This window comes from Musca vetustissima, unplaced genomic scaffold (genome assembly GCF_032173495.1).
Source record: "Musca vetustissima isolate MV318-11 ecotype Yass unplaced genomic scaffold, APGP_CSIRO_Mvet_v1 utg10935, whole genome shotgun sequence".
In the NCBI taxonomy this organism is placed as follows: Eukaryota; Metazoa; Arthropoda; class Insecta; order Diptera; family Muscidae; genus Musca; species Musca vetustissima.
The window spans coordinates 198,706-211,829 of record NW_026884842.1 but is presented as its reverse complement, the minus strand read 5'-3'; the positions used below and the strand labels follow the sequence as shown (position 1 = coordinate 211,829).

At 33.3% G+C, this 13,124-nt stretch overlaps 1 protein-coding gene across 1 annotated transcript in view; it reads right to left on the bottom strand.

Annotated features, from left to right (window-relative positions):
* The window catches only part of LOC133331904 (cell adhesion molecule DSCAM), a 177,433-nt gene that overhangs the window by 60,981 nt on the left and 103,328 nt on the right, over positions 1-13,124 (bottom strand). The window contains exons 3-4 of the mRNA XM_061540295.1: positions 4,686-4,946; positions 1,875-2,071 (exon numbers count right to left, since the gene is read on the bottom strand). Coding sequence (XP_061396279.1) covers positions 1,875-2,071; positions 4,686-4,946 — 458 coding nt within the window. The remainder of the gene's footprint in view (positions 1-1,874; positions 2,072-4,685; positions 4,947-13,124) is intronic.

The window sequence follows — 13,124 nt, the reverse complement described above, 5'->3', positions numbered from 1 at the left end:
AACAATGTGAGTAACTAATTTCCCTCATACATCCATACACACCACAACTCGTTCAAGGGAAATTTCAACATTGACACACGCAAGGTTTTCCAACAGTTACGGGGGTGTTTGCCACCTGTTAAACCCTGCTGCTTAACTTAAACATAATATATGTATTGAAGAAAACTAAACATAATCGCTCGAATGTAACTCTTTTGGAAACTAAACAAAATCATACCGCAAGAATTGTGAGAAATTTTTACTTGTTTATATATACATATTCCCGTACTATGTATGTGTGTGTATATTGTGTTGCCACTCACCAGCGAAGCAGAAAAATCTGTGAACTAACTTCCAGTTAGTTGTTGACATGCAACCTCAATGTCAAACCTCAAACCAACTCACCAAAAAAATTACAAAAAAATACGAGAAGGGGAAATTGTATGTGACATCTAATTGACGATTTAATTGAAACGCCCCGTCGCACTACCCACCCATGTTTTGAGTTTACCCTTCACGTGTCCGTGGCCATTTGAAGCCAATTAAAATAATTTAAGATTCACGTTTGTTGTTTTAAAGCTTAAAGAGTCTACTTATGTGTGTGTGTTGGTGGTAAGTTATGATTTTTTTTAAGGAAAAGAATGGGATATTAAGTTTTGGTTATAATCTTAATTCCATGAAATTTAATGTGGATAATTATTAAATAAAGTTGATATTTTATAAATTCACATTAGTATTGAGAAAAACATTGCATGTATTAGTCTTTAAAAATATTTAAGAAATCCACGCTTGTATTAGTGCTGTAGAATTAGCCACTATTTTGTTTCTAAAATATATAATATAAGAATAGTCCCACTTTAATATTTTTTGTCCTAAAAAATATTTCAAATTATTTCCCACTCAATCAAATTGTATCTTTAGTCCAATATCCACCAACGATATACACATTTTAAAGCATTTTCATTTTTAATTTTACAATTTATATCGAAATTACATATCAGACATGAACATGCATGCTTTTATTGCTAAACATAATTAGTGGCAATGACAATTGTTATTTATTTTACTATTACCTTTTTTCTATTATTATCACTTTTATTGGATATGTGAATGAATGAACAAGAGAAGGAGGAGGAGCAGGTTACTGCTGTGCTAACTAGCTAATAGGAGTACAACTATTATTATAGGGGTGCAACCTCTAAATGGATTTAAATGTAATCGACATGATTTTCAATTTAGAAACGTGGTCGGTCAGTGCATTTGGATTTGAATACAGAAGCTAGTGTCGGAACAAATGAAATTATAAAACAAAATATATTGAGTAAATAATAGCACAAGTTGATAAAAGGATAATAGGTGTAATTTATGTACATACATACATATGTATATATTAATATACATATTTTAAATTAGGGAAATTTCATTAAATGTGAAAATTCGCCTATGATTGAATATTTCTAGAATAAAAGATTCCGAAACTTGATGCCAATATATAAAATAAACACAACAACCAATCGGTTTCTGGTTCTTTTTTCTCGGGCTTCCCTAGTAAACATTTTGTGTAGATTATTACACATCTAGTTTTTGGTTTAACACCAGCTTAATTCATTGTTACAATGTCAATACCAATATTCTTTATATCCCATCAACTATCAGTTTCATTTTTCATTATTCGTTTTATAAAGGAAAACATAATACCCTCTCCGTTGTTTTGAACAAATTGAGATATTTCGACATGTTTTGGATGTATCCTTCCTTAATAAAAATTTAAATAATTTTGATACATGTAAAAAAAAAAACAAATTGATAACAAAAAAATGAAAGTTGGCCACTATAATATAATAACCAACCAACCAACAAAACATAAAGAGAGAATAAAAAAAAACTTTACTTACAATTAACATTTAACGTGGCTGTGGCTTCCAAACGTTCACCCTCGTTCATGGCACGATTCCAAACAACACATTTGTATTTGGCAGCATCGTCCTCGCGACGTGGCACAATGGTTAACGTTGCATTGGTGGGTTGATCCTTTGAGCCTCCTTTGAGTACAACAGCTTGCAGCATTGTATTGCTGCCTTCGCGATACCAGCTGCATATGCAAGGCGATGGAGAAGAAGAAGAAAAAGCAGAGAAAAAAAACAAAATATAACAATAAGAAACGGGAACACGGGTTTCAGCCAAAAAAAAAACACACACACACACACAAAATGTACAGATAGAGAGATACGTGAAACGGAAATGAAACAAAAACATGAAAAATTATTTCGCATTTTTTTCGATTTTACATGGACTCTCAGTCAGTCTTAGTTTGGACAGTCGTACAACACTATCATCCATGGCTGTCCGAGTAAAACAACTACAATCGGGGTTTTTGTTGTTTCGATAGTTTTTGGCGGTGTTGGACATGGGTGGTGGTGGCCTGGCCATTCATGGAACTAATGGTACATGCAGATGTTTGTTTGCCTTCCGCAAAATGTGAGAGTGAATATGTGTGTCCGACTGCCAGCCAGGCAGCCAACTAACCAGCCTGCAAGTGGATACTTTATCATCATCAGTGGGGCTGCCGAAATAGTTGTTGTTGTTCCTTTGCTCGTTAATGTTGTTGTAGCTACTGCTGCTGTTGTTTCCTTTTTTGTGCTGTCGTTGTTGTTGTTGCTGATATCGTTAAGTGGCATCATTCGGGTTTATTTGTATTTTCCATTTGTTTTGGTGTCTCTCTTCATTTAGTATTTATCCCTCTATTTTCCGCCAGAATATTTGTTTGCAAATATTTAAGCGTACGTGTGCGAGTGTGTGTGTATGTATGTGTGGACTCATACAAACACACCGGGTGTGTGGTTTGGTTTGAAAGTTATTTTTGCTATATGTAAGTGTATGTGTGTGTGGTTTCGTCTTTTGTTGCAACATATCTTATTGTTGTTGGCAAAGGAAATGCAGTAGAAGGGAAAATCAACAACACAAGTTCTGCTCTGTTTTATTTTTTCCTTGATTTTGGCAAACGTTGAGCTTTGCTCTTCTTCTCAAAATTTTTGGACACTTCCGTTGAACATAATTTTAAATTGTTCTTCGTCTGTTCATTTTCTGAAGTTTTTCGCTAAATGAAATCTAATTGTCCTTTTTAAGTGCAGTCAGTCGTAGTGATGCCGGGAAAGGACTCGTGACTCTAAATTAATATTAAAATTGAATTCATCCCCTTTTAGTGGTGTTGCCTGCTGCTGCAGTAGATTCTATTAGGAATGATATGAAACTTTACTTTGTTAATGACTTTTCAGCAACAGTTTACCAAACGAAAAGGACAGAAAAAAAAACAAAAACGTTTGGGAAAACTTTTAGCAATTATTAAAGGTCATTATAAAACTATGTAATGCAAAGCAGATACAGAACAACTAAAAAGGATACAAAATATGAAGTTATCTACATTAATTGCACTGAATTTTTGAGAAACTTACAGGGTTGATATAAGACATTTCTTGGCACATTATAGTTGCCGTCCAGAAAAATAAAAAAGATGTAGACTGACTTGAAATATTTTAATGTGGCAAGTTGAGTTTTTTCAATTAAAAAATGTTCATGATTCAAAACTTTTAAAGGTTATCCAATGGAAGTGGAAAACAAAGAAGCTGTATAATTAAAACACTACCGATTCAATTTGTATCAATATTTTTTGGGAGAGAATTTTTGTATAGGTCCTTTATGTTTGTACCATTCATTCCCTTTGAAGGCTTAAATTCTCCAATATCAATTTCTTTTGGTTTTTATTTTAATAATATATTTCGTTTGTATCTTTATTGAAATGAAGTCAGTCAGCATTTCACTATTATTCGTTTATATTTTTTACAGCTGACAATTGTTCTTTTGTAGCCAATCATGTCTCACATCTTCAGCTTTTCTTTTTTGTCATTATTTCAGACTTAAAATGGTGTATCCTTTTGATATAGTCCACACATCGAGTATATGTGTGTTTGTGTGTCGCCTCCTGATCCTTGTTAGACATGGATTTCTTCATGTTGTTATTGTCATTATTCTTGTGTTCTTTTGAGTAGTTGTGTGTGTGGATGTATGTGGATGTGTGTGGGTGGTAATGAAACGAAATTTATGCCATTTATTTAATATCACACTTTTCGGATAGCGGATAGCATTGCTGTCATCATAAGGGAATTAAGTGCCAAATTTATTATGCAATGTAATTTCTTTTGTCGCTGTTGTTTGTCTTATTTTTTAATTTTTATTATTTTCTCATATTCTCAGTTTACAACGTAAATTAAAATGGCACGTAGAGTGTGTGCGTGCATGCGTATGTAGTCGTGCACACACATATAAAATCAAAAAGACTATGCGAAAGCGTAGCAGGAAAATGGAAAACCAAACGCTGTTTAATTCCAGGAGACACAAATGCTTTCAAGAAGCTCATAAAATATACATATTACGACAGGCTCGGGACCCATTTCTGGCTTTCAATGAGTGGCTCACTCTTGTTTTGGTCACAACAACTGGTCGTAGTAGTAGCATCAGCAGCAGTAGCAGCAGCAGTACGAACAGCATCAAATCAGCGCTCCACGGTTGGCTGGCAGGAATTTTATTTCAATTAAATGACCACGACGACGAAGACGACTTAATATAAACCGACACAATTGCAGGACTTGCAGCTTTAAGGATGCAAAAATGTCCAGCTGTAAAATGGCTGGGACTGACTGTATACTTACGTTATCGTTGGATCGGGTGAACCACCAATACTACTGCATGTCAATTCCATGGTTTTATCTTCGGTGGCAACGGCTATATTGCCAGGCGATATGACAGGCGGATGTGGCGGCGTAAGCACAGTTAAATTGTAAAATTCCTGATGCACATCGGCACCTGTGCCTTTGGCCTTAATACGACACTCGAAACGGCCATTGTCGCGAGCGTAGGAGGCATTTTTAATTTGTAGATCGTAAATGCCGCTTTTAGGACGAAAATCAAGCCTGCAATGGAAATGGAAAATGTAGATGAAATAAAGCAAAATAATAGTAAAAACACGGATATAACAAAAAGGGAAATCGGTTCAGAAATCAAACAGCTATTAAAAGCCAACATCACCAACCACCAGCGTAGCCACCACTTCCAGTGTGGCCACGACCACTACAAATACACTGTGAAAATAAGACATAGCACGTGCAGAATTCACGATAAAAATAATTGAAAATGTTAAACACAAGAAGGTGCGGGCGAAAGGGAAAAAACAAATAAGAAAATGGTAAGAAAGCAAAACGTCGTTTGCCATTTCAATTTAATTAAGAACAAGACAACTTACTTCTCGCAGCCCCGGCAAGCCACTTCGACATGGATCACTATGAAAGGATTTTTTCATGTTTTTGGTTTTACAAACCAATTTGTAAGGTATTCGATTCGATAATTGAAATATTTTTCAAAATATATAACATTGAAATAAATATGCTATTAATTTTCCCGATTCCCTATATTTCCCCATCGCATCGTTTCGTAGCCAAGTAACACAGATTATTTGTGCTGTCTAAGCGAAGACTGCGAAAAAGCCAGCATAGCATAATAATCGGTAATTGACAAATTACAATCACAAGGACCACCAGGACCAGGACCAGTCAGTCCAAAGGTATTTCATGTTAATTTGAGCTTCTTAAAGGTAATATGTCTTATTGTGTCATATCCCACCAAGCAATAACAACGATAAAACCAAACTTTTGAAATTACTTCGGAGTCACCTAGGTAACCATTTAGAGAAGGAAGCTCCATTACCATGAACAGAGCAAAAGCACAAACGTTAATGTCCATAGATATTTCAAGTGTCCTTGAAAGTTTTACTTTTTCTGCTAAGGATTTCTTCTGCTTCTCTTCCTTTTTCAGGTTTCGTTTTTGATGGCCTTATCAGTATGCTTTCGGTTTTCCCTTGGTCTTCTTCTAATATTAGAACAACAAAGCAGATCGCAAAAGAAAGTGACCTTTTCAAAGGTATGGACGGTGTCGGCTACAATGTTAATGAAGCTAATTGTCATTTGCCAGCCAGTATTCACTTCAACGCACCGGGCATTTGCGTATGAAATGGTAGATGAGGTTTGGGAATAAAATGGATGAAACGGAAAAAATACTGTTGGCCTTTTTTTATTTTTGCCAACAATATTAATTTTTAATCGCATTAAAATGAAGCCATGGCAACATAGCATCATAGCCCAGCAGCAGCAGCTAGACAGGAAATCATATTTTTAAGGTAATGACTTCAAGTGAGGCATACTTTCAGGCTGTTTTTTAAGTTAATAAATCTCAATAACATGGTCATAACAATTAACATTTAAATACACAGGAAATGTTGTTGTGGGCAGCGGAGGGAGAGAAACTGATACATAATATCCCTGGTGGATATTTAAATTTCCTTTCCACGTTTTTTTTTGTTTGGATTATTATGAAATCATACATTTAATTATGTGGAGGGAGTTTGTTCACAAAATACTCGATATTTATTTCATTCTATTAGATCACAATTCACTTTATTTCAAATACCAAATATATAGCAATTAAAGTAATATTTCTTCTGAATAAAACCAAAAATAAAGCAAATTCACCATTTCCGAATAACATCTTCAGAGATTTATTCAATTATGGCCATACCAAGAACAACAAAATGTTGTTTAATTTCCCAATAAAGTATTTGGGCACTATTTCAATTACCAAAATATATCCAGTTTGTGTTTTTTTTTTACGAGTGCGTGTGTTTTCTTTTTCGATTTATTATAAGGAAATGGAAATTCATATCAATAAAATGTTTTCTTGATATTTGCACTCGACATTTTCTTGAAAATTTATATTTCTGATGTTGGTTTTTATTTCATGTGATTATTTTATATGGAAATGAGTTAAGGACTGTTCTCAAAAACATTTAAGATAATAATCTGAATTTAGCGGAGTAAAATATTAAAAGTGGCAATATAAAAATACTAACTATTTAGGACCACTCAGGTATTATGGAGATTTTAAATGATGTTGGAATACCAAATACATATATATATATATATATTTAATTGGCCAACGATTATATATACATTTTAATTGAGAACAGCTGGAAGAAATATCGTAAGTATTGTATTTATCATAAATTCTATAGCATTGTTTAAGGCGGGTTTTATGAACTCTATTATAAAAAAACTTTTTATGAACTATTTCATAAATATATTAATTTTATCATAATTTTTTAATTAATTTTAAATATATACTCAATCAATTTGAGGATCGATTGGAGTATTTTTAACACGTAGTTTTCAACCTTCTGCCTAAAAAGCGAAAAATCTCCTAAAGAATTGGTAATGGCAAAATGTTGTAAACATATTATTGCGTTCTCTTTATCTCTCTCTTATTTAACAGTGTACTGCTTCTCTCAAAATCCTATCATATTTTGTTTATCAATACAGTCCTTAATCGAATATTCGGTTATAGTAAAGCAATTAGTTTGTGCATTGAATTTGAATTGTAAGTAATATTTTAGAGAGTATTTTCGGCACATCTAAACAAATTTCTAACAAAGAAAAACATAGATACAAATGAAATTTTGTTTTTATTTCCATGAGGCATAGCAAGACTATTTTCTTACAATTAATAACAAAAATGCACTCTACATTAAATTTAATGGTAATATGCGAATAGATGATTATTTAAAAACAAAGATTTTTAAAATGTTTGTTTGAAACTTTCGAGGGACAAATTGTTTTTATTTAACACGTTTCCCATCAGATTGTTGATTTAAACTACTGTAGCTCAGTTGAAAATCTAGATATATGCCAATCGTTTTTTGTTTTTACAATAAATAACTTCGTAATTATACGAAAATGTGACTTCAAAAGACAAAATCTATACAAATACAAATAAAACATCACATCATCTGTTGGAACAAATAATTTAGAATCTATTTTATATTTCAAAAGCCTAAAAGTATACACTCTCTACAGCCAAAACTGTGGGTTTTTTTATAATTTATGTACCATTTCATTATCCTTATGAAATGATACATAAATTCCTCTCTCTTGCCTTAATCTTAATGGTATTTTTAAATATGTACATATTTTAAATAGTGCAAATTAGAACGTTTTTAACAAAAACGAATCCCTTTTCAAATAATATGGTGCCCAATAATTCGTATATAATCCCACGTTTCTTTTATTTTGATGTAATTTACGTTGACATGGCATTCAAGATAAAAAATTAAAATTTGTCTATTTACATTTAGTAAATTGTGTTATTTTATGTGGTTTCCAATTTACAAGTAAAATTTATCTTTCAAATCAATTGTAGGAGGGTAGTAAAACAATTTGCAATTAAAATTTCAATCTCGATATTGCATATATTTTTAAAATCACAATAAAGGACGAGAAGTCTTTAGAAATGTGGTGATATTTGACAAATTAAACTTTTCTTTTCGTCCCTCGCATAATCGAGTTACATCTATGCATTTTTATTTGTTTTAGTTTTTTTTTTCTTTTTTTTTTTTTTTTTTTTTTTGCATAGAAAAAGACTTAAAGAGAATTGATTGAATATCTAACAACAAAATTCTAGTTGAAATATGAGTGTGGTGTATTGAACAGATGGGTAATTTATAGAATTCATTTAAGAAAAATTCCTAATAAATTGTTTAAGCAATTATTGCAAACATACATCGATTGAAATGCACATACACAGAAAGAGACGCATACATCTCGACTGTCCTTACATATGCTAGCTAGCTGGACATAGACAAGGGAGTGTGTATCCTTATGCATATTCATTTAATTGATTGCTTTCACAGGCACAAAACAATATATTTAAAATAATTTATGAAAAGAAAAGGAAGAAAAATGCTTCTAAACGTTCCATATAGATAGAAGAGGGTTGTAGTGTTAGGCTATTCATGTATAGCCATGCACTGCATTGCATCTAAGATTTCTAGTTCTTTAATAATAAAGTATCATGTCCTTGGTTAATATTGATTTGGTTAGCTATAGAGTAGGAGCAGTTGCATTATATATCACAGATTCACTTCAATAGACGGCTATGGTTGTAAATTACTGGAAGAAGCATTTGACATTATCAGTGTACAGTATTCGGTGATATAAATTATATCATGTGAAATTTTCATAATTCAATTTTGGAAAAAAAATATATGTATGAGAATACTCTCTAGGGAATAAGGGGACCGAGAAATGATATTCCCAACTTTTCAAATTGTGTGTGTAACATTTCAAAACTCTACTTTACAATTACGAACTCTATTGTGATATCAAGATATACTCAGATATATAACCACATTCTCCATGCGATAGTGTTAGAGTATATCCATTGATCTAAAATAACAGACCGAATGCTGTTTCTTTGCCCAGCTAAATGTTTTCCCTACGTTCTTTTATGAACTAAGACAACTATGTGTTGGACAGTATATCGTATGAGAAAGGACAAGTCTACGATGCATTTTTCTATGCAATTCTGATTGAAGTGGCGTGGGTTTGGGTGTGTGGGTGTTTTTGAGAGGCTGACCGGCGATTTTGTGACAAGATGTGGTCAAACATTATCCTCCTGCCACCCACTCATCTAAGTATATTCATTTTTTAGCATTGTTCCTTCTACGATTTGCTCTACATTTACCTGTTTAAAATGCCAAAATCATATTCACTACATATACTAACGATAGCGAGAGTGTGTGTGTGTATGTGTTTGGTATGTTGTTTTAACACACAAAAACAGCAACAATGGCAACTTATTTCTGAAGTGTATAATACAGGTATAGATGGATGATGGTGCTTGGCCAATGGGTACATTATATGTATATGTGTGTGTGTGAGATGTAGTGGGTGCACGTTTCACTGCCAGATCTTGCTGATTTTCTCTTCTTGTTTTCGTTTTTTTTTTGTTATGTTGCTATTCCATTGAGCTTGTTAAAATACTTGTCCTTCTTTTGCTGATGTTTCTCCTCTTCAATTTCAACATTTCATTCAAGCTTCAGTGCTTTTTTGTTTTTTTGGTACAAAAACATATGTAAGCATATTTGTGAACATGTGTGTGTGTGTATTTTTTATATATAACAGAGTATTTGTATGTATGCTATTTGTTTTTGTTGTATTGCAATGAAATTATTTTGTTTTATTTCGTCTTGCACATTTTCTCAGGTTTCCTACTACGTGTCTATGGTACTCAAGCTTCGGCTTGGGCTCTTCATGCAAGGGTTAGCCGGCAACTCTTTTTCGCCAAAGTGAAATGACGAGTTGTTTCTTGTCCATGGGAACACAATGCTACCAACAACAAAGGAAACCATGCATGCATGTACTGCTGGCAATGGCAGTAATGGCAATAATAGTCGGAGTTGAACACCAAGGATATTCCGGTACACATAAAGGTTTTTTTTTTTGAACAACGACGGTAACTAAAAACGGAACCTCATCAGTAGCAGTAGCACTGTGTTGCTTGCTTGCTACCTACCTACATACGAGTACCGACCATCAAGAAAGACTATGGCATTAACAGTACAAAAGTGAATTGCAGCCAGCCTCAATGTATGTTACATTTTTTGTGGTCGATTGTTGTCGTTGTTGTTTCTCTCAGCTTTGGCTTTTGTAGTAGCAACAGAGCCCACCACTTATGGTCAATAAGAAACGTTTAGGGTATTGTTTGTGGCTGACATGAGATGAGCCATGAATGAGGTTACGTATGTGAGGATACCAACAGCAACAACAACAATAACACCAGAAGCAGCAGCAGAAGCTCAAAACCAAATTAAAGTTTATTCAAGTACAACGGGGTTTTGTTGTTGTTGTTAAACTCTGTTGTATTTTTGCATTCTTTTGCATCGTCCTTCCACAAATGTATTAATGGGTTTCCCCTTTTAGTTCTTCAACAACAACAACAACAATATCAAGTGCTTAAGAACTTAATTATAAGAGACTGGCAATAACAAACACAAAAACAAACAAAGCAAATATGTATTGAGTTCATGGTAACATGAACAACACCAACAAAAAATTCATCACAAAAACATCACATTTCAGACATACTGGAAGCCTGTATTTGTACTGAAAATTTTCACATTTAATGGTGCAAATGATTAACATGTCCAAAATGAAATTTAAAAATTGGTCTATGCTTTGATAAGGATGTGAGAATTTAGAAAAAAGATAAATTGGATAGCATTAAAAACGATTACACCTATACAAAGATATAAATATGGGAGGATATACTATAATTTGAATTAAAAAACATAGATGGTAGCCTGTCAGAGTTTAGACTCGAAAATTGGCAAATGACATATAATTACATTCAAAGTGTATTGGCTTATATTTAGGAGACCAGGGGAGTGGATTTTGTATGTATCCGCCAACAAGGCTCTCATAAACAAATATCATTAAGAAGGTCCAACACTTTTTTCGAACTATACAAGAATGTCCCTTGAAAGTGAAAAAAGCTTGAAAATGTAGCACATTTATAGGGAAATAATTGGAAGTTTTGTTTGCAGATGTATACATGTGCCACCAAATAGAAAGTGTCCTAATCATGTTCTAGAGATAGAGATATTGAAAATTAATTCAATTCCTGGCCTAAATACATACTCAGCAACTACATAGGGTCCATCGGGAGTTTTATTGACAAATCATAAATTTTCAAAAACCTAATATATTTACTGATCTCCTCAGATATAGATCTATTAATGATTCGCTATTAAATATTGGAAAAAATTTATTTTTCTAATTATTTCTAGGCATTTACAGAAAAATAAAATTTATTATTCATATTTTAACGACTTGAAGTGACTTCTTTTTTAAAGTCTTTAAAACTCTACCTATTCTTCTCAACGAAGTACTTCAAAAAGCCATTATTGTCAAAGAATAATGACTGTCATAAAAAAGCAAAACCGAATGGGTAGACAATTTACCCATCAATTTTATATGGAGTCATCTCATCTATCCCCCGAGATCAGTCAAATGATGCACCATACTTCCTTAACTCGACATTAAAATAAATCCGTTTTTTTTTCAAAATATATTTAACGCATACACTCACACCCCTTTAAGAGTGAATGTTTTGAAGCGAATGTTTTATTTTTTTATGTGCCACTCACACTTTTTCTATCATTTTTTTGTGCTCTTCCATTTTTTTTATGTTCTATATCAATATTGCACTAAAACCATTTTATTTACTCATAAAACTTCTTAACACTCAATACAAAAGAATTGCAATTTATGTGAATGTAAGCGTTTTATTCAAACGCTACTCCCCCTCCTGCCCTGTCATCTTGCTCCTATGACTTGTCTGCATCGTTTGCAATGCGCGCACACACACAGCAAACACATAAACACCGAACATAACATCAAAAAACAAGACAACCTGCAAAGCATTGGAAGAAGGACGAAACGAACGAAAAAAAGACGAATGGAGACTGCAATCCATACAACTGAGGTTTCACCAGCGAGACTGTGCTTGGGGAAAATGCTCATTTAGTAGCGTTTATCATAATATGTACATGACTGAGCGTTGCCTGCCAATGCTGGCTACATTTCAGCGAAACGAATCCTAGTTCAGGCAGTATTTGGTTTTTGTTTTGTTTTCTTGATTTTTTCGTTGTTGTTGTTGTTTGCAACTGTTTTGTTAGTATAAAAAATCCCTTAAGGACTCTGGGACTAGAGTAGCATTTAGAAGCCGGATTTGTCTGTAGTACTTAAATGTATGTGTGTGTGAGAAGATTTCACTAAACTTCATTGCACACAAACTGCATCGGGACTTAACAACAGTGGTTTCTTACACTTAAGTCCTTGCTACTGCCGCTGCTGTTTGCCATCATCATTGCAAGCAAGCAAGGATATTTCATTTTTTTATTTCTCGGTTTGAGTTTTGCATTGTTGTTGCCATGGTCGGTCCAAGTATTATTTACTCGCTATTGGGGATAAGCATAAATAAATAACATAAATAAGTAGACTCCTCGTCGAGTGTGCCCCGTGTTAGCATCTCTGTATCATTTGCCATCCCAAAGGATTGTTACTTTCGTAGAAATATTTATGCATATCCTTCTTCTTGGGCGAAAATGAAATAAATTCTATTTTATTTCATAAAAAAGAAGAAAGAAACTGTACCACTGAGATATGCTCTATGTGATTTGGATGCGTTGTATTGTTTTGTTGGAC